Source organism: Pocillopora verrucosa, chromosome 4 (assembly GCF_036669915.1).
Source record: "Pocillopora verrucosa isolate sample1 chromosome 4, ASM3666991v2, whole genome shotgun sequence".
Lineage (NCBI taxonomy): Eukaryota > Metazoa > Cnidaria > Anthozoa > Scleractinia > Pocilloporidae > Pocillopora > Pocillopora verrucosa.
In genome coordinates, this window is record NC_089315.1 from 30,226,675 (window position 1) to 30,247,928 (window position 21,254).

The 21,254-nt window shown below is 36.5% G+C and overlaps 3 protein-coding genes across 3 annotated transcripts; 1 reads left to right on the top strand and 2 right to left on the bottom strand.

Annotated features, from left to right (window-relative positions):
- Nucleotides 1–4: 4 nt before the first annotated feature.
- LOC131785182 (anaphase-promoting complex subunit 11-like) lies at nt 5–1,591 on the top strand. The gene is made up of 3 exons (XM_059102024.2): nt 5–226; nt 760–878; nt 1,082–1,591. The coding sequence occupies exons 1-3, from the start codon at nt 141–143 to the stop codon at nt 1,195–1,197; spliced, it is 321 nt and encodes a 106-aa protein (XP_058958007.2). The 5' UTR covers nt 5–140; the 3' UTR covers nt 1,198–1,591.
- On the bottom strand, nt 1,496–13,139 carry LOC131785194 (ubiquitin-associated protein 2-like). The gene is made up of 26 exons (XM_059102046.2): nt 13,048–13,139; nt 12,043–12,160; nt 10,963–11,040; nt 10,446–10,556; nt 9,812–9,968; nt 9,093–9,248; nt 8,770–8,812; nt 8,412–8,512; nt 8,063–8,119; nt 7,876–7,943; nt 7,407–7,603; nt 6,867–7,140; nt 6,516–6,572; nt 6,359–6,412; nt 6,189–6,241; nt 5,849–6,062; nt 5,494–5,730; nt 5,039–5,276; nt 4,521–4,597; nt 4,407–4,448; nt 4,104–4,170; nt 3,439–3,650; nt 3,035–3,089; nt 2,720–2,806; nt 2,474–2,535; nt 1,496–2,076 (listed from the first exon to the last, which is right to left on the bottom strand). Exons 2-26 carry the CDS (start codon nt 12,109–12,111, stop codon nt 1,771–1,773), a joined length of 3,072 nt encoding a protein of 1,023 aa, XP_058958029.2. The 5' UTR covers nt 12,112–12,160; nt 13,048–13,139; the 3' UTR covers nt 1,496–1,770.
- Nucleotides 13,140–14,047: 908 nt separating this feature from the next.
- LOC131784399 (heterogeneous nuclear ribonucleoprotein K) lies at nt 14,048–21,163 on the bottom strand. The gene is made up of 17 exons (XM_059101214.2): nt 21,083–21,163; nt 19,582–19,645; nt 19,223–19,347; nt 18,774–18,797; nt 18,449–18,481; nt 17,741–17,784; nt 17,153–17,225; nt 16,710–16,814; nt 16,588–16,608; nt 16,385–16,436; nt 16,225–16,280; nt 15,875–16,099; nt 15,694–15,724; nt 15,230–15,300; nt 15,010–15,059; nt 14,770–14,889; nt 14,048–14,603 (listed from the first exon to the last, which is right to left on the bottom strand). Exons 2-17 carry the CDS (start codon nt 19,604–19,606, stop codon nt 14,573–14,575), a joined length of 1,086 nt encoding a protein of 361 aa, XP_058957197.1. The 5' UTR covers nt 19,607–19,645; nt 21,083–21,163; the 3' UTR covers nt 14,048–14,572.
- Nucleotides 21,164–21,254: the final 91 nt, after the last annotated feature.

Genomic DNA, 21,254 nt, shown 5'->3' on the forward strand with positions numbered 1-21,254 from the left:
AGTATGAAAGTCAAAGTGAAGCGTAAGTGGCCTTTTTCGCGAAACTTTAACCTAATTTGACTTTGTTTCATGCTCTATTAGATGGAAATAATTTTTAAATCTTACGTATTTGTAATGTGCTTTTTCTTTTCTCTCATGATATGGCATACTACTTGATCCCGCTGTTGCACGAAAAATTCATCAAATGGCTGATTCTTTTAATTTCATCCGTTTGTCACCATTCAGAGTGAGTACAAATAACTTGGCTTTTAACACTCCTATTATTCGGACCACATAGCTCTTGAGGCCATTTCGATGTTAAGTGGGAATTAGCAACCATAATTACCTATCATCTGTCGAAAAATTTAGGTGAAATGATAGGGGAAGAGTTTTCTTTGTATTAAGATGATGACTATGTGGGACAGGGAAGGCGAGATTTCCCCTCCTTCATGTTTGGCTTAGGTCTACTGTACTTTATTGAAAATTATTAAGATTATTCCCCACTTACCAGCTGTAGTGAAAGTTGTGACCAAAGAACCCTTTCTGTCATTGCCACCCACATTACATGTAACAGTGTCTAGGATGTATCAGTCCCATGTAGACATGTAGGTTTAAATAATTTTCAAGTAAAATGTAGTACAACATGGTACTGTTAGTAAGTAGCAATATTAGGCCAAGAAAACTGGAATAACTTCAAGCCTGTGAATGGCTGTAGCTTGTGAAGGGTTGCTTGATCTTAAATTACTCACTCAGACATAAATGTGATCATGTGTTCCTTAGGTGGATTGGTGTGGCCACATGGCGCTGGGTTGCCAATGATGACAATTGTGGTATTTGCCGCATGGCATTTGATGGTTGTTGTCCAGACTGCAAGATACCAGGGGATGACTGTCCTTTAGGTAAGATCACAATGTTTTGTTCAAGCAAGCTGCATTACTCTGCAAGTGATGGCATTTTCAGCTCTCAATTCAGGTTATGACATAATTGTTGAAATCAATACTTGTAATACAAATATGACTATTCAGGTGATACTTTCTCATGACATGTGATCTTGAACCAGGAGATACCTTTATAAGACTCAACTATCCATTTCCTCTTTCAGTTTGGGGTCGTTGTTCTCATGTCTTTCACATGCACTGTATTCTTAAATGGCTAAACTCGCAGCTGCATCAACAGCTGTGCCCGATGTGCAGGCAGGAGTGGCAATTCAAGGAATAGACATGTGCTTCATAAACTACTATTTTAACTGGCTTTTAAGGTTGTTGGTTTGATGCCTTGAGAATGGTGTTTGCTCTCTTCAGCTGTTCATGGAGTGAGGAATGGATAGATTAGGGGACAGTTAGGAGAACAGGAAGTAACTTTGATCAGAACTAAAGCACAGTGCAAGTGTGAAGAGGTAGTCCAAAAGCTGACTTGTCTGTCGAAAATAAATTCAGTACACTTCCACATAATGAGCTTATATCTGAACTCATCAGGAAATTTGTGCTTTTTTAAAGACAAAACAAAATATCCCTACTTTCATTGTAAATTATCCATGTTTATTTCAAAGATTACAATCTGTAAAATGCTTGCTGTGGCTACCTAAGAAAACATTAAATTATTGCAAAACACATTTACATGCTTGTTTTTTCCTTAAGGGGGGCCTGTACACATCATTTACATCCTAAAAGGTCTTGAAATAACTTTACTCTTAGGGAACACAATTCACACTAGCTTAGGAGGAACAGACCAGCACCACATCAATATTACACTGCAAACAATTCAGTTTGAGTGAATCACAGTAAGCTCCATTCAATTTGTTCCAGACCAGAACCCTGATCCTTGGTAGCCACCCTGATGACCCTTATTCTGCCCTTGTTTAGGTCCCTGTCCTTGAGACCCTCTCTGAGATGATCCAGGCTGGCCTGTTTCCATATGATGAGGCATATGGTGGTGGTAGTGGGATGGTGGGTGGTGTTGCTGTACAGGGGTCATCATTGACATGAATGGGTGTCCTGTATGTGGATAGCTTCCCAAAGGACCATGCTGTCCTGTCATGGACAGATTTAACGCTGGTGGTGGAGGTGTACCCCCCATAAATGGTTTGTTGTCATTGAACTGAAAAAAGGAATAAAGTATTTCAAATTACTATAAGCAAAAAAAAATGGTCATTACAAACTAAACCACTTTTGACCCACTAGTTAAAGTTGCCTAATGATAAGAGGTTAATATTTGCAATACTGAAAAGCACCTAATAATAGAGAATGCCAACACTTGCATAAATGTTATTTGTAGATGGGAATTGAATCTTCCACTGAGTGTATTTGCAAAAATTTTATTGTTGGGTCCTTTGACATAACCCTTAACTGTCTTCTAAAGAAAGTGTCACAGATAAATAAGAGAAATGTGGCCAAAGAAACATCTTCTGATTACTAACCCAGTGAATTTCCTTCATTAACAAATAAATAAATTTATCATCATTTACTTTGAACACTGCAAATAAACAATATTTTACCTTTCCAACTTGGGGTTTGTAAGAAGCTCCTGAGAGATCTGAAGCACTACTTACAGCTGGACCTGTCAACAGAAAAAAATTTCATAAGCTTAACATGTGCAAAAAATGATCTTATCAATAAGAAAAATTATCAGATGGATGTGTTGATATTCCTCAGTTGAACTGATTCATCAACTCACTGTGTACAACTGATAAATTATCTCTTAATATTACCAGTACTAAATAACTAATATGAAAGTCACAAACCTGAATTAGATTTACTCTGTGATGGTGAAACTGAAGTGTGGTAACCAGACTTCCCAAAGTCATGTGTCTGACCTAAATCATCATACCCTAGAGGCAAAAGAAATAAAACTGTTTAATTTGTAGACAACCAACTAGAAAAAGACAGGAGTAGTTTGACAATAGGCAGTGAAAGCTTCAAAAAATTAAAAAAAATAGATATTAAGTACTTCAATTCAGAAGTATCTGAGTTTCAAAAAAATCCCAAGATTTATAATAGACCTGATACCAGGTGGATAACTAACATATCACATGCAAATGTATAACTGCCATGCTGACCTGAGGTGTAACCAGACTGATACTGAGATGCATTCCCATGAGTTTTTGTTGGCATCTGTTGAAGAAGAGTCAGTATGATTTGAATAAAGTCTCAGATCCTGCTTTTATTCATTCCCCAGCATTTTCAGTTATCTCTGTCTTCTCTGGAAAAAGATACTGTTATCCTCCATATTCTTTATCAGATAACAACAATTTACTCTCCTGTCAGAGACTACTTTAAAATGTACTTAATGCTAAAAAATATTAAAATTACCCAAAATTACTTGGGGAATTTCTGTTTTTGTTTGCTTATTTTTTTTTACAAAGACAGGACATGCAAATTGGAATTGTTTTCCAGTCCAACTTTCAAGAGTTCCCTTCCCCTACCACCAATCTCATAACTTGAATCATGCAACCCTATTTACCTGATACATAGGAGCAGTGTAAGCAGGGAAGCCCCCTGCCATCATTCCAGCCCCTGGGTAGAATGCTAGTCCACCATAACCATAAGGATGTGGCATAGTTGTTGCATTTATAAAGGCCTGCTGCTGAAGATGAGGTTGAGGAAGGGTCACAGCTTGGTTCAGGGATGAAGGAACTGGAGAGGATGTATCAGTCCGCCCAAACTTTTGATCTCCTAACAAACAAAAATAAAGTGTTCAAGTACCCATGAGCACAGAAATGATAAGCTCCCAGTGAGTTTAAACAGAGCCTTCCTGAAAAGTTTGATGGAAGAAACTGAGTCTAAATCAAAGAGCACATCAAACCCATACTCTTAAAAAGTCACAAATAAAATTTTAAACAAAACATCCATGGGAAGTCAATTTTCAAATCTGCTGTGGTCCTATTCTTTGTTTCCCTTCCTTTTCACTTCCAAAGTGATCCACAATGGGATCTTGTGCCATTCAGATCCTTGGGATTGGTTATTCCTTTGTTGGTGATTTATTTCATATCGAACTTGCCCCTAAATGCCCATCAGACAAGTCAAAAGGATTCCCTCACTAGGACGACCAGGGTGCTAACCTGCTACCTAGCAAGAGTGGTTCACATCCTTTGATGAATACCTCTCTGGAATACAGAAGTGTCTTACCATGAAATGTTGTTGACAGGCCATCCCTACCAGCTGCTTGGAAAGCAGGCATGTCATAGTATTGTGACTGCAGATAAAGAGCAAATGTGTTAGTACATTCCATGAACTACCACTGCTCTGTAGTTATAGATTCTCTATGTGATGTAATTTGATATTTCAATAGCACAATCCTAAGTGAGTCTGTTCCCTTAGTCAAAAAGGTTTGATTTAAGGAGCAATATTAAAGTTCACTTATTTCTGAGACATGATAAAATAATGAAATCTGAACTGAACTGTTTTATGAAGCATAATTACAATAATTACCATTTGTAGTCTTTGAAGATCTTCGTAACCATATGGAAGGGGCTGCAAGATAAAATAGCACCAATAATAAGCACAAAATAAATTTCCTTGGAAACAGTCTATTGGTATACTTACATAAGCATGAATAAGGCCTTGCTGCATTCCATAAAGAGTGTTTAATGGCAAAACTCCAGGAGGTAATGATGGCTTAGCTAAAATTTGAGGAAAAGGAAAAAATATGCCCTAGTTTAATTTCTATTGTCATGACAACTGCACTTCATCCCTTACCAAAATGCAGGACTCATTTATACTTGTAGGTACATGTAAAAATAAGTTATTACTTGTGTGATTTTTAATCAAATTTTTAAACATCTATTTTAAATCAGTGACCTAAACTGCCATTCTGTCAAGAGGGAAAAATTGGAGGAAAACAAGCAATGGTTAAAGCAGTGCTTACAGGTATGGGCATTCAATTTCCACAAAAGTTCAATTTGAAGTTTTCTTTGTTTAAGAGGATAACAATAAATATGAAAAAAAAGACAAAAATAAAAAATGAAATAAGGGGGAAAATTTTAAACCAAGAGAAATTTTGAACCACAACATAAACCTGGGAAAGGGTGATACTGAAAGTAATTCGGACCAAAGTTACATACTGGTATGAGACACTGGTTTGCCTGTGCCTGACATGGTAACTGTAGTGAACCCTGATGATGTAGAAGCTGTTGACTGGTTCACTGATGGGGGCACAGGCACCCCAGGAGGGGGTTGGAGTGGCTCTACAGAGGACAGATCATTCCGCTGCACTGCAGTTGACACAGCAGAGCTAGTCAGTGAACTAGTTCCAAGCTTATCTTTAGTTGATGGCACTGTTGGTTGAGTAACATGATGTTTCTGAAAGAAACAATAAAGTTATACATAAGTTTAGGCTGTAAATAAACATCTATACAAGTTACCAAGGACACGAAAGAAGCAGCAACAATAAAAAGCATTCGGAGTGAATAACAGAATGCAATGATATTTGCTAACATGTTGGCACTTCTTCCTTTCAACTCTAATTTAATTAATTTTATGAATCAAATGACCTTCAACTTTGGAGAAGAACCTCTACCTGGTATGGTCTTGTCTCAAGGGTGATATCTTTCTGTATTGATGAAGACAACCCTGGTCTCAATGGAGACGAGGAGCCTGTTTGAGTCAGATTGGCTCCACTGAGGGAAGGGGATGGAATGGCAGAGGATTGCAGACTGGGGGAAGATTTCTGTTGATCATCTGAAAGAGGCGGTTTGCTTGAAATGACACTTGAGTCAAGCTGTGGAGGTAGTGGAATTGGCTCTGGTGTGATTTGCTGCAAGGAAAGAAAATGATAATTACCTCATATCATAGGATCTGATGCACTTTAATCACTTTGTCTTAAATAACCACAAGGATGTAATGACATAATTTTTAATTCTTTTTCCACAAACCTTGGTTACTTGAGACACAAGTGCCTGTTGTTGACTTCGAGGAGATGGGTGCTGAAAATGTCGAGGTGAACTCTCCTCTTGTGTTGTCACACTTGATGAAGCTGAGGCTGAAGTCGCTATTGTGATAGGTTTGGTGATGGAAGCAGACGGCAGACTTGTCACAGTACGCTGAGGTTCCAAAGGTGGACTTGATGACTCACTGCTACTGCTTGAGCTAAACATAGTTAAAATTAATTTACTTAATATAATTGAACTCACTGTGAATGATTAACTGCTGCATGTTAACATCATGAATAATAATACAGTTTTCCCCCATTCTGACATAGAGCAATTTATTCACCTTTGTTCATCAGACTTTGTGTCTCCAACTATGGGCAAACTTGCAGGGAACTCCTAACAGGAAGAAAAAAATTATGTCAATGCAGAATCAAATGAAGCAGTGAAACAAAATCATTCTATAGGAAAAATATTTTCTGTTCAAACAGCATATGGCCTTGTATTACAACTTACCTCTTTTTTTCGTGGGCTGCTAACAGAATCACCACCAAACTCTAAATTTCCAAACTAAAAACAAACCAAATCAGTGCATTATTGAGGCAATTAAGTACTTTTAATTTAATTGATTGAGTCACCAATACCCAATACATTCAGGGCACAGGACACTTACCTGCACATCAAGATTGTCAACCATTGTCCCTGGCATCTCAACAGCTTGCAATGGAATCTACAAATGAAAAATAACAAAGTTAGCCTCATACCCTGGTTAATGTTGAATTGCTAAGCTGGTTTTATAACCTATCTTTCCCCCCCCCCCCAAAAAAAAAATATATTAGTAGAACCTTACTTACTTAAACTTGAATGAATCAAACTTCCACCTGGATTGAATTTGAAGCCATATTCCTTGAAGTGCATTTTTTCAGAAATAACTATCACTACCTTGAGCTCCTTGAAACATAAAACTAGTGTGTTTTGTTTCCATTAAAAATTCAGGTTAATAAGGTGCTGTTGCAGTACTCACCTGGCTTTTCTGTGACTTCTTTGGTCTGCTTGTGCGGGGCTGCCTCTGTGGCTGAGCTTGAATTGTTGTTGAGGAACTCTGAGGCACCACTCCAACAGCGGAAGACAGAACAACCTTGTCCAGAAGCTTACTGATAGTGTCACGGCTATTGTGCAAGTTACGAAACTCACCAGGCAGAGGAATACGAGGCATTGAAAAGTCCACCGCTGAGAACTGATCTTTGCCTGTGGGTTGATTTGTAGCCAGCTTTGAATGTATTATGGCCATGTCCACGCTGAAAGAGATTTGGAAATTTTGGGAAGGGTTTAAAACAGAATGCCCTTCTTGAGGTAAATTTATGGTATCTATTTTCAGAGCAATATCTGTTTTTGTTTCCAGATTCTGTCAGAAAAACTAATTCTAAAAATTTTAAACAAACATATTTACACTCCAGTTTTTTAACCCTGTAGTGGCCCTAGGTAAGCTTACAGCCTTTTCCCTTGTTCTTAAAAGCTTTGGGCCTCTGGTTTCTTTACTCTTAACAGTCAAGTCAAGGTTCACCTCTCGGGAGTAAAGGGAGCAGTGCTCTCTGGAGCCTTCTGTCTGCTGTCTGAGGTTGGCACCATTGGCCCTGTTGAGCTAGGAACTGTAGGCCTGTCCACATCCCATGAGACTACAGAGCTATCTGCATTTGCTGGCCATGGGTGAGAGGAAGAAGTATTGTTGAACAACGTATCATTTGTGTTTGATGTTGTTGTCTGAAAAGGAGTATACAACAAATTAGTAAATTTACAGCTGCCTCCCAGGGGTTGCCACTGTTATACATAAGCCTCTTCTGAACAGAGAAGAAATAAAAACAAAAGGCAAATACTGCTACAATAAAGTAAACATATCCTGGTGAAAGAAGTGAATTGTCTCAGTATCAATTAATCCCCCTTGCCACTAAGGCAATGTTTGTTGCATTCTACCACACTAAGCTCTTTTTATTTGTTCATTTGCTTTTGCAATCAGACAGACATTTAGGTTGTACCTGTTCAACTGGATTCCATTCTTCAACCTCCCACTCTTCAGTTGTCAGAGGTGAGACTTCTTCAGCTTCTGTTAGTTAAAAACAAATATGATAAATTCAACAAGTTATAATAAAAGTAATGATTTTCCCACATAATGCTCCTCAAATACTTAAGGACCTATGCGAATAACTTTGTCAAATCACTCACGTTCTGTGTCTTTCTCTTTTGAAAGATGATCTTCATTTTCACCCCACATTTCTGTACCTGTTCAACATACACAAGAAGCAAAGTCTAATTCCTGAAAGGTTTATGTTGTAGGATCTATTTAAATATATAACAAAATAATAAGGGGGCTTAAAAGGGAATTTTTCCCCTGAGATCTTTTAATACTGAAAAATACTTTGACAAATGAGTTAACATGTCAAATACTGGAACTAAGGCAAATATATAAGTACTGAGATCTAAATATCCCATTAAAATAAAAAGAACATGAAAGTGAAAGGAAATAAAATGATACATCTATCAAGTTATTAGTCGTTTGTCTGCTACAACATACCATTCACTGTTGGCCCATTTGCTGCAGTTGAATTAGATGCATTCCTGTTTCCTCCACCATATCTGTTGGATCTATCTCGCCCACGGGATTGGAATGATCTCCTAAATGTTTGTACATGAAAGACAGTAAGGACCCATGTGAATATCTTGCTAATCAAATGCAGTGATCAGCCAGCAAACTTTAAACATGTGAGAATCTGAGAGTCTGATGTGTGATTCCTTGTGAAGGCTCAGAATTTCTTTTTGTCTCATGCTTGTGACAAAACATATTACCACCCTCTTAAATTCATAACCAAGCTCATATTTGCCTTTTTGTTAATTGTACTTAAACAAAATGAAAAAAAGGGCTGTTCTCTTACCCAGGCCGTCCACCACCTCTTCCACCCCTCCTTGGCGGGCCACCTATTATTAACCAATGAAGATAAAAAAAATTAAAAACTACAAATACAGAGGAAGAAAATGAACAGAGCAAAATTAACACAGAAGGCAGCCTGATTAAGAAACTTCACACAATAAAGAATGTTACAATTATTTTAAAATTGGTAATGCTTTAACTTGTGACAGACCAGTCATTATTTGCATGATTATTGGACCCTAACTTATTTCAGTCCCACTAAAAAAGAACAAAGTTTCCATGCTAAAAAGAACAAGCCATAAGGCCAACAAAGCACATGCTACAGACCTCTGCCACCTGGTTTTCGATCATTCCATCTGTCCTCCCTTGAGCCCCTTCCACGTCCACTTTCTCCATGATGTCTATTGTTGTTATGAATTGCTCCTTCACTCTTATTATCCTTATCTGAACTGTTGTTTTGCTCTCCACTCTGTCTGTTTCTGCCTTGAAATTGCAAAGAAAAAACAATTTTGAAATTGACATATTGCTGAACAACTGACTGATGAGATACAGTAGCATTTACAGCTATAACTGTAATACTGAAAAAATGTCCATAGGATACTAAGCAACTTGGTCATTTGACCTCACAAATAATTCACTTTCTTCAACCACAAAGAGTAACAAAGATGATAAATTCTACATTGATTGTTAAAAAAAGACCTTTTTCAGAACAGTGCTCAACTGCAAATTCAAAACTTGCTAAAAGTTCAAATCCCTGAAAATGGAACTCACATGCGATCAATTGTCTCACTTTTAAGAGAGTGTATGGAAAAAAGCCTTTGGTGAAATCTGATAGACTGCTAGATTCTCCTTTTAATTGTCTAATGTTTCCTCAAGAAACATAGGGAGAAAATGATGTAACATTAAATTTCAGCCAACACTTAATTCAACGCTCTCCTATGTCTGTAACATCTTTCTTAGTATCACACTAACGATTGATTTACACTTGAAATTTAATCATGGGGGGGAGCTGTAGTATGAGAAGCTAAAAAAGTAATGGTTTGTACCTTTGCCTCTTGGTGGTCGTTGCGTAGCAGGTTTAGTAGATACTGGAGCTGTAGTTGTTGGTTTTGTTGTCTGTGATGTAGGGATGATTGTATCTATGCCTTGTGAGACAGGAGTTTGACTTTTCTTCTTTTTGTTTGTTCTCATGACCCATTCACTCTACAAAATTAGAGTTTGGTCAAAACACACATTGTCATGGTGTCATGAAATTGTTTAAGTCCTTACATGTTACAAGTACAAGGTGTGTCCATGTATCAAACACTAATCATTCATCCATGATTTTACCACAAAATGAAGTTTAAATTTTAAGCCTAACTTTTAATGAGTGCTTTCACACCACCAGTGATCCTGTAAAATAGAAGTCAAAGTACATGTAGCACAGCTGTGCTCACATGTAGGTCTATTGACAAGTCAAGCTATAACTACTATGTTGGGGTTGTACCTTAGGTAAAGTAATGACAACAGTTGGGCCAAGTGACCCATCCTGTATTTAAATTATTCCTAGTTTAGCAATTAAACCACGCTTACAGCTAAGCATGCTTGAAAAATTCACTCCTGTAGTCCACAATACTGGCTGCTAATAATAAGCTATGTTGTCTCCATTAATTAGTAGTCACATAAAACATTTCATTATACCTGATCTTGGCTTCCCTCTAACAAAGCATTGATTGTGGCTTCTGTATCAAAATTAAAATCATGCAGTGCAATGCTCACAACATCAAAACTGTATCCTGTCACATCTGATACCTAAAGAGGAGAAAAAAAAAGGTTGGGATACAATCTGCAATAAGTTCCAAAGACATGAACTGGACAAGTTATGGTGAGAATATGCACTAAGCAACCAGCCATCTGAAACAGATTGTAGTAACTCACATAAACTGCATATGAGAGCTATGAGAACCTGTGGAAAAGATGCTTTGCTACATTATGTATGCATACTGGACCATTTCTTGCCTAGCCTTTTCCTAGTTACCATGTAGAAGTTTATTACATGCAAGTCAAGGAAAATATCAAATTCAACACTGTCAGGTGAGCATCAACTTTTCACAGGGATTGAATGAGTTCACAGTTGAATGAATGATTCCTGATACTGATTTATTGATTAATTGAATGATCAATAGAGTGAATGATGGACTGATATAATAAAACATACCTGTTTGATCTTATCTCTCACCACTTTAGAATCTTCTGTGCTTAGAAGCTGGGCATATCTGATCTGTTCTGCAGTTGGCTAAAAATGAAAACAGCTGTTAGATATGTATCCCAAAAATATCAGTAAAACTGGTGACAACAATAACACGCACTGGAACCTGTCAGATTGCCGTACATGCATGAAGCATTTAGCAACTATTGAAACAATTAAATCCTTGTCCTACCATGACCACTTGTCTCATACTTTCTAATATGATCTAACAATGGTGTTGAAGTGCTATATCATACATAAGATAAGTCCCCTCTAAGCTATAAAACTATTGCAACATCCTTATAGATGGCAAGACTTAAGAGCCCTCCTCCTTATATTCCAGAAACAAACAATATAGGTCTTGGTGTTGAGGGAGAGAAATCCAAGATATCTTAAATCAGTTGGAAGCATTGGTATTGTCAAAGTTTGTAGCCTGTATAATGAATAATACTTAGAAATTTCATTTTGACCCAAGCAGTCTCTCCCATTTTCAGTTCTCCAATTGAAAATATTTCAATATCAAATTTTCTCCTTGAATGTTTGAATCTAACTCATATTTAGGCGCAAGATGATTCTTACCAAAACAACTTTTTTCAACAAGAAAGGCAATTCAAACTTGGTGGCAATGTATTTGGCTATTCTTGATTGTTAAATTCTTAAGAGGACTTCACTAATTTAGAAAACTTAATGAGAATAATCTTGCTTCATAAATCAATATTTTTTTGTTTACACTTGCTGACTTACTGTAGTTTTAAGGTTTTACATTACGTAGAATTCAATTTCAGGTATGTTACCTCTCAAACTTAATTTCAAAGCACATCAAATACCCAACAGTCAATTATGGACTTTCAAAATCAAAAAGTGAACTTAAGTAAAATCAATTTATAAACATAAAGTCTATTAATTATTATGGCACGCCATAGATTGTCATGTATCGGTGGAACTCAGAAGCTATCATCAATAATGAATTTCAAGATTGCTTAACTATACTTAAGTTAAATAACTAGAGACAAGGAACGTAAATTAACCAAGCAGGAATTGAAGATCTACCTTTTTGGTATTCAAGCCATCTGTGTGTTTGCTTTGTGATGTTGGTACAGTGGTAGTTCCTCCTTTCATTTTTCTAGTTCCCTAACTGTACAGTATATACAAGGTATGTACAACGTTCCTGTGAAACAGAGCAAAAAAAATGCAGAGTGAGGACATTCAAAACATATTACTGCTTGCTAGGTGGAGATTTGACGAGTACTTGGAGACATTAAAACCCGCCTTGCGAAAAATTTCGATGTGAGTTCAGAGAACGGAAGTGCAAGAATACGTCAGAGACATCGTCGATACTTAACCTAATTTCTAGCAATAATGTAGTCCTTGAAATTACAGATTTCTTTCCCGTACAATAAAGAAAATGATGGTATCTATCAGTAGTTGTTACTCCTCGAACCTATTTTGAAGAAAGGGCAGGCATGTAGTCAACACACAAATGACAACGAACTACGAATGAGTCACGAATCGAAATTGGTGAATGACCACCGTCGATAAGCAAGCACACATTGACACTTAAGTTCAACTTTTCAGACGAGTCAAACACAATCAAGCTATGTTTTTCGATGGAATCTCTTCACAGCTGAATGGAAAGCAAAACTATAGTCTTTGAGATAAAAAATTATCGCCAAAACATCCACAGAGAAACTCCTTATTTGTTAGTCCCACAGCATTGGCATTTCCCTTGAACTGCACATGTGCCGACCGCTGTAGGCAAGCTTTCGTTTCATCACTCGTCGTTTCAGACTTAAACATTCAAGCTGTACAAGGCCATCGACGATATAAATATCTCACAACGATTTTCTCCTCCTCAAAGGCTAGATAAAATAGTTTGAGTCGCTCATCATCATTCGCGTTTCCTCCGTAGAATTAAACCCGGGTGTATGGCAAAAAAATGCAACAATATTTCTCCACCTCGCAAGCGTAAATTGCAAGATCCATTCAAAATACAAAGCTCTGTCGTTACATACGCCATTCCTTATTAGAAATCCACGAACAGGAAGAGATACTTACAAATAGTTTGGCTGGAAATTAGAACCGAAGACTTTTGCCGCTGCACCAGACATGCAGGACACAATACATGCGTTTGGCGAAAAGTTATCAGGTCACGTGCTACAATTTTGGCGCGCTCTCGCGGGAAACTGGTACCAAATTACTTTGCGCTGGTGCGCTGTTAGTGCTGTGTTAGAGAACGATGAAATATTTCGAAGGGTTTTCGTTTTTTTAATTTGAATTTCGGGTTAACCCTGATCTTTGTGGAAACGTAATCTGTATTTCTCATCCTTGTGAGCAAAATATAATATACAGCTACTTTGCGAGATGTCCGTTTTAGGTCAATAGAACCTCAAACAACTGTTATCATCTATCGCGATCAGAAAATCCCGTGTGCAACCCCAGTTGGACCCTTGACTTTATAATTACTTGGTAATAGATGATAAAAAATGGATCATGGATACGGTTTATACCACTAGGTTATTCTTACCGTTTCTTACTCACGGACATTTCGTAAGCTTGAGAAACTCTTTCCTGGTTTCTAACAATACCATTAAGACTTTGACTACACAGAAATCGATCGTATGCTTGGAATTGAAATATGTTTGAGTAATGATTCTAAAAGCGTTGTTCGTTTCTAAAAAACAAAGGGAAGTGTTCTCCGTTTCTAACAAAAAAATGAAGCGTTGTTTGTTTGGTATTTACAGTCTGTATTTGTTTCTTCGGGCGACTTGACTTTTTTTTCGGGCGACATAGCTAAAATTTCGGACATGACTCGGGTTTCGGGCGGCATGACTTCGGGCGAGATGACTCCCAGGCGACTTGACCGGCTACCCATCACAAGGGGAGAATAGAATGTTTTAATGAGTGCCGTGAAAACAGATTTGTTGAAGCGTTAACGCTATCGTTTTGAGAATATAAAATTGCTATGGTTTAAGCATAAGCCGTTCAATTTGGAGTACATTTGTGGTGCCAAGTTTAGCCTCTAAATTATAGTTTAAGGACAATCACTGCTAACACCTTTTCAAGTTGACCAGCTTTATTAAGTTTACAACAAATTTAAGAATCTATTACATAATTGAAGCAGATGTACAAGTCATTTCCCAACACATTCAGTCACAAAGACAAATAACAACAACAAAAAAATAATAATAGCCAGTAAAATGTTCAATCACTTTTCTATATTACACTTGATCTGTAGTGATGCTAAAAAAATCAAATTATTTCCAGCATTTTAAAGCTGATTTTTCAGTGAACTACTGTTCAATCTTCAGTGCAAGGTGGGTATAGTGCTTTTAAAAACAATGCAAATTACTCTTCACTGGAAAACCAAGATGAAATGAAAATCTGAACAGAATTGAATTAATTAAGTTAAGAGAAATATTTCAAACTAGCATAGCAATCTTTACAAATAAGTAAATGCAAATTTTCCAAATAAGGATTTTTTAAGAAAAAAAAAGAGTTTTGTTCAGAAAAAGTTCATGAACTTGTCATAGGAAGCTAATGGTGTTGACAAATCATGTGACCAGACATGTCCAGGATAAGTTTAGTAATTCTTGCCCGAGTACTGTCGTACACTGAAAGGAAAAAAACAAAAACAATGCAGTTGTTAGCTATCATAGATGGTAAAACCAAATTTGTCCAGGCATAAAAGATAAAAAGATTGTCACTTTTGGGCACTATTTGGCCAATTTCTAGAATGAACCTTTAATTTATCATTTAACTGTCTTCAACCTGACTCACCTTTGTTGAAGAAGAAACTGAGCAAAATTAATCTGGGATTGGTTGCCCCCAATGGTGATTATCCTGTCATTTGAACCCGGAAGAGGATCATCGATCTTTATGTTTGCACCACTGCGATTTCTGCAAACATACAAGTCAATGGTAATGCAAAATACCAACATTCACACATTGCAGCACTCTTTATTATACTAAAAATCATTTTCAGAATTAACATAGAGTGTATCCATCTCATATCCTTACCTTATTTGTCTTATCCTCTCTCCTCCTCTTCCAATAATAGACCCTGCCAACTGTAAAGCACAATTTATTTGACATTTTTTTAATGCAATTCTACCATTAGATTTGAGAGGTTACAATTTATATGATGCATTTGGATACATAAAAAAAACTGGTTTAAAATTGGTAAGAAGAAAGTAAAATTTCTATTTTGATATTGAAGACCTTGATAAACGTTACTTACATCTTTAGGAATGGTAACTTGTGTCTGAGTTTGTTCTCCTCCTGCTGAAGGTCCTCCTTGATTCCACTGACCTTCAACACAAAATGCAGAGAAACAGTTTGGTCACTAACACAATGCTTGATTTTCTATGAAGGATCATTTCTTAAAAGGGTTGATGGTTCAAGTCTTACAAAATGACCACAATTCTCCATAATTTATATGCTTTGAGCTTTAAGGAAAGTGTTAATCACTCAACAAAGTAAAAAATTTCCATGAAACTCTTTCACACCCTTACATTTAAGGAGTGATTGTTGCAAGAGGAAGCTTACTAAAAAAGAAAGTATAAATTCAATATTATGTAAAATGTATTTGCCACCAACATTACACAGAGAAGAAGTATACCATGCCCAAAATAGGAATCATTTTTCTAGTTTTTTTGCTTAGTATGGACGATTAAGGTACTATGAAGAAGACATAATTTTTACCTCCCATATCACCTCCCATGTTTCCACCACCCTAATATGTTAAAAGAAAAAGTAACAAATCACAAATGTTAGATCAATCTGCCTTTACAGCTGCTCTCAAGAAGAAAAGGTTAAATCTCCAGCAAATACCTTTAAATTGCTAAAGAAAACTGCAGACAAATAAATTACATCCAAAACTTACAAAATCTTGTGAGTAGTTTCCTCCATATCCCATATTATCACCACCACCAAAACCACCTCTTCCCCCCCGGCCTCCACGAGATCCTCCCCTTCCTCCATCTCGACCACCCCGTCCTCTTCCTCCTCCACGTCCTCGGCCACCTCCACCAGGTCCATAACCACCACCATAATCCCAGTCATTCATTCCAGCTGGGTCGTATAAGGACACTGACCCCTTCAAGGGAGACTAAAGAAATACAAAGTATACTTAATCAATAACTAAAAAAAAAAACCCTACAAGGGTTAGCCAGAAAAGCTTGTTTATTGCCTCATTGAGGATTAAATATTGATAAAACTTCCTCCTTCACTTACTTCATTTAATTGATCAATAACTTCTTTAACACAGTTCACAATAACTTCATCAGAACCTGTGGGACAAAACTCGCATTTAGGATGCTATGTCAAGTACAGAGGTGAAAGAGTTACAACTGAGGTTGAAGAAACACATAAATGATTTAAAAAAAAAACTCACCACGAATGGACACAATTCTTTCTGTTGATCCTGGTAAACAATCAGAATGAACCTGAAAGTAATAGAGAGGTATTCTTTGAAAGGATGGTCACAAAATCATAAAAATTAATTCAAGACACCAAAAAATTTCCTGCCTTGTCACCAGTTGACAGACTAATATAATTAAGTTCCCATATAAAGTGCTTCATGTCAAAACCACTCACCTTGATTTGTGCTCCAGTTTTCTGCCACAAAATAAAAATAATTATTAGCAGAGAACTTCTCTTAAAGTATAGTTTTTTGGTAAAACTAAAATTGTCCAGAAAACATCACCCAGCAAATTTACCTCCCGAGTTTCCTTTATTTTCTGTCCTTTTTGCCCAATCACACTCCCAACCTGACTTCGTTGTACTAGCATCTGGATTTCTTTCCCATTAGAACTGGATTGGCGCTATAACAAGATCACACAAAACAATTTAATCCTGTCATCAGTTTATCTGACCAGCCACTATCAAAGAGAATCAAGCAAAAGGTAGAAACAGATAACCAGAGGAGTATCCCAGCCAGTCTTTGAAACTTCATAAATGACTATTTTTTATCAATTCCAGCCTTCGGTTAAAACCCTTCATAAACCACAAAAGTACATCATTCATGGTTTAAAAATGACACATGTCAGTCAAAGCAAATGCAAATGATTTCAGGAACATATATAGCAACAGAACCAAACTTTGTTGCCAACAAGATGTGATCTCTTTTGACCAGAACATATCAAATTGATTAAAAACTTACCCCACCGATCTTTGGTAAGCATTCTGAAAATATGGCCATTGCATCATCATAAGCAGCAGTAATGGTTAACACACTACAAGTAAAAATAGTTGGGAAATGAGAATGAACACAGCCCTACATGCCTTAATAATTTAGAGAAAGCAGGTTGGGTAGAGATCATATAAACATAAGCAAATATTTGTTTTAAGAATTTTTCTCAATTCAAAGTTACCATAAAGTGATTGTTAACACTTTTTTATGATGGTTCTCCTTATTTCTGATAAAAACGTGTCTATGGTAGTTAAGGCTTCCTAACATTCCAGAACATTAGAAATATAGCAACAAGCACCACAGAAAACATTAAGTTTCAAGACAACATAGGGTATCATACAGCATGAGTTTACGCCTACTGTATAACATTCAACAAATTCAATACTGGCCACTGGTTGCCAAAAAGTCTGGCAGTTCAGTTAAAGTAAAAGTTTGAGGCATAACTTCTATCTATAGTTAGAATCAATCCCTCTAGATATGACAGCATTACACTGTTATGACATGCAGTGTAATGTACAGGAAGGCAGGACACACATTAACGTGACGCATGGGACATACCGCTCGGGGGTATTGGTATCCGGGACATTGACCACTGCTTTGAACTTGGGTGAGATCACAACAGGGACCAACACGGGCGGGTGTCAGGCAGGTAGATGGATGGGAACGGGTGGATAGGGCCGGGATGGGAACACGGAGGGAATAATAGGAGAGAAAAACAACAACAACTTAGCAGGGATAAACTACTATTCCAGAGGCAGAACAGAGCATCTGACAAATATGAAGGTACTTGGTTAGCTGGATAAACTACAAGGGAAAGGAAGGAGTTAAACAGAATGCAGTTCAAAGCCTAAGCCTGGGAAAATCACAAGTCATTAAACATTCTAAAGTGGAACAGAGGCTATCTTGTGAGGTAACATCCCTTTAACAAAATGTACAATTTAATGTGGATGAAATACTTCATGTGGAAGTCACCATAGTATTTGCTAAACATGCATGCATGTATAAATTTGATATGTTTCTTAGTTATACATCAGAAAAAACCAAAATCCGTCATAATGAGATTAGAAAAATTTTCAATAGCAACATCACACCAGTAATAATGAACCTGACAAAGCAGAAAAAGGAATCATTTGGAAACCATTCATACATAATTACTGTTTACTGACACAAATTGGACCAGTAATCAAACATTGATCACTTTACAATTTGACTTGACACAAAACTGTTTAAGGTGTAGAATAAAGATAAAATAACATTGCTCCATACCTCACTACGTAATCTTTTCACATTCTGTCCTCCCTGAAAAGGAAAACAAATTTTTATCAAAAGGTGCAATACTCATCAACAGTTACATAAAATTTATTAATCTTAAGCTTTACAATACTACTACAAACACAGTGAAAATTATCTGTCTTCTGTTTGTTTCTAAACTTTAAAACTACCTTTCATTTCATATCCCATCAACTTTATTAAATGCTTCACAAAGCCATTGTCAGCATGTGTAAAAACAATGTTACCAACCATGAGATACAACAGCAGAGCTTTCATCGGAGTAAATAAAATTAGCAAACTACTATCACATAGGTATTACCTTGCCGATGATACCACCAGCATCCTAAAACATTTAAGAAAAGAAAAAAAAAGTATCTAAATTTAGAAATAATGTATCTCTTTCTTTAATCAAAATCTCTTTACAAATGAGGCTGGTTAATTCAGCTCAAAATTTTAATTTGAGGCCACAACAATCTTTTGCAATTTGTGCAAAGATTTTTTAAAGCAACCTTTTCAATTTAATGTCACAAAGTTGCTGGCTTTTCTATCATTATTTCTTTTAGTTTTAACATTTTTGGAAAAAAAATTACACTAAACCTACATATGGCATAGGAAAGTCTAGTTAAATGTAAACTATGGTTCAACCATTTTAACTTTTTTTCTTTGCCTTGTATTTATTATCATAACTGAAAACAAGTGAAACTAATGGCTGCCAAACAGAACCACACTGACCACTTTATCAAACTATAATCCTTTTCGAAGTCTTACCCTGCTCTCAAGTAGAAAGCGTAGAGTTGTCTGTTCTCCACTGACTCCACCCTCTTCATCTTTCACCCTCTTTGCATGAACATTGCTATTGTAATCCTCTTCAGCTGGTCTCTTCATCCCCATTCCTTTATCATTTTGAGATAAAAATTAAGTTTCTTTTAAAAGAATAAGAAGCTAACTCCAAAAAAGTTTTATTAGGAAGCCACAGTTTGAAAAAGATGTTCCTGAAATTGTTTTTAAATTTGTAATACAACTAAATGTGACTGGAACTTGAATCCTCAAATGTTCAACCTCATGCATTTAGGCCAAAATGCTATTAAGAACCTTATCTAAAACTTGGAAAAAGTATATATAATCACCTTGATCAACTGCAGGTTGGTCCATGATAAATAACAAGATGTTTCTTCTAAATAACACTCTGACCTGTTGTAACAGAATGACAGAATGTTATTTCACCTAACAACTGCACAGGCAAAGTTTCACTACACCCTTCCATTCTAAATGAATGGCCAGTCAGCAATTTCTCCTCACAATATCAAAGTGTTGTAAAAAAAAAAGGTAATGACCAAAAAAACAAATTAAAAAATTTAAACAAAATTTGAAGCAGAACACTGGCAGATAGTGGGGAGAAACCATGTGAGATCTTGGAAGTGGTTAGGTTACATTTTGAAGAAGGTGGATGTTGCTGAATGTCAAAACAAATAGTCCCCAAATTCAAGATTTGCAGTAAAAGAAATTTAACCCCTGGGCAGCTGACAAAACCCTGCTAAATAACTAATGAGGAATGCTGGCTTCACTGTAGGTTCTCTTGTGTATAAAGAGCCAACTACTGGGATGTGTTATATGCATTATACAGTGTAAATGCCCTAACATTAAAAACCTTTTGAGAGAAAGGATATTTTTTAAGGAATAAGTGTTGATATAGGCTCATTTTTAAAGTCTGGATGGTTGAAAGAAGACCTAGCTCATGGTGGACTAACACTGAACAGACATATCACTAAAGTACATATTTCAGCCATGTGACAGAAAAATCTGCTGTTTCACAGAGAGAAACATAATAATATTTCATTCCCATGTGACTGCAATAATTATTTGTTTTTTTAGTTCACATGTCATGATGACATCTTTGTTGATTTTTCTCAGGATTATTCTAAAATGAAGCCTTTGTTTGCATGGTTGTCATGCCAGCAGAAATTTATTCTGTCCTTCCATTTAACTAGTATTAAAAATTTTGAAAATTGAGGCTACTGTAGACTATATATTTCTGAAAAAAATGCATTTCGGATGGCTTCATGGTGATCCTTGGCTTGTTGAACTCTAGTTAACAATAACTAATCCTTGGGTACATCATATATACTTCAAGCATCAATCAGACTTATATCAAAAACAATAAAATTATTATTCTTCCATTTTAGTGATATTTGAAATTTATGGGAGCAACCAGAGCTCATCAGGCTTATCCGTAAGCAACATGATGCAAGCACTGCCTGGCCTAGAAAAGAAAAATTTACCCAAGTGGCCAATCACACAAAACGGCGAACTACGAGTGTATTTGACAAGAAAAGCTAGTGCCATTTACAAAACATTAACTCTTTATCTATCCGTCTTAAGGGGTGGTACACGATAGGTTTGAAGGAAGAATAAAGACCAATTTGCCGAATGATTTTGGTAGCGTTAAAATAGCTTTAAGACTTTGGTGCAGGCAGGCGTGCAGATAATTGGGGCGATTTTTCGCAGCTTTAAACCAGGTACATAAAATATTAAGGACAGTTGAGATAGAAAATGTATCCTTTTCACATTCCTGAGCTACTCTTGTGCGAAAAGGTTCTTTACAAAGAGAAAAAGCAAATTTCTACTTACCAAATTTCTCCTTTCACCTCTTTTTTCCAAAACACCTGGTGCACGCGTTTACAATTTGCTAAGCACTGTGGGTATAAATCCATAATGCTTTTCGAACGAGCTAAAGATTTGTGTCACATGACTCTTCTAGCTTTGCGGTTGTTTCATTTTCATGTCAATCAACTGTTTACTT

Excerpts from the sequence above, each read along its gene's own strand:
- LOC131785182 (XM_059102024.2), top strand. The coding sequence starts at position 141 with ATGGCATACTACTTGATCCCGCTGTTGCACGAAAAATTCATCAAATGG. Across the intron at positions 227-759 it reads TCCGTTTGTCACCATTCAGA|GTGGATTGGTGTGGCCACAT; the intron begins GTGAGTACAAAT and ends TGTGTTCCTTAG. Across the intron at positions 879-1,081 it reads AGGGGATGACTGTCCTTTAG|TTTGGGGTCGTTGTTCTCAT; the intron begins GTAAGATCACAA and ends TTCCTCTTTCAG.
- LOC131785194 (XM_059102046.2), bottom strand. The coding sequence starts at position 12,111 with ATGAAAGGAGGAACTACCACTGTACCAACATCACAAAGCAAACACACA. Across the intron at positions 10,557-10,962 it reads TGAGAGATAAGATCAAACAG|GTATCAGATGTGACAGGATA; the intron begins GTATGTTTTATT and ends TCTCCTCTTTAG. Across the intron at positions 2,807-3,034 it reads TCAGTCTGGTTACACCTCAG|GGTATGATGATTTAGGTCAG; the intron begins GTCAGCATGGCA and ends TTTTGCCTCTAG.
- LOC131784399 (XM_059101214.2), bottom strand. The coding sequence starts at position 19,606 with ATGGACCAACCTGCAGTTGATCAAG. Across the intron at positions 16,281-16,384 it reads AAGAATTGTGTCCATTCGTG|GTTCTGATGAAGTTATTGTG; the intron begins GTGAGTTTTTTT and ends TTTGTCCCACAG. Across the intron at positions 16,100-16,224 it reads TTATTGATCAATTAAATGAA|TCTCCCTTGAAGGGGTCAGT; the intron begins GTAAGTGAAGGA and ends GTATTTCTTTAG.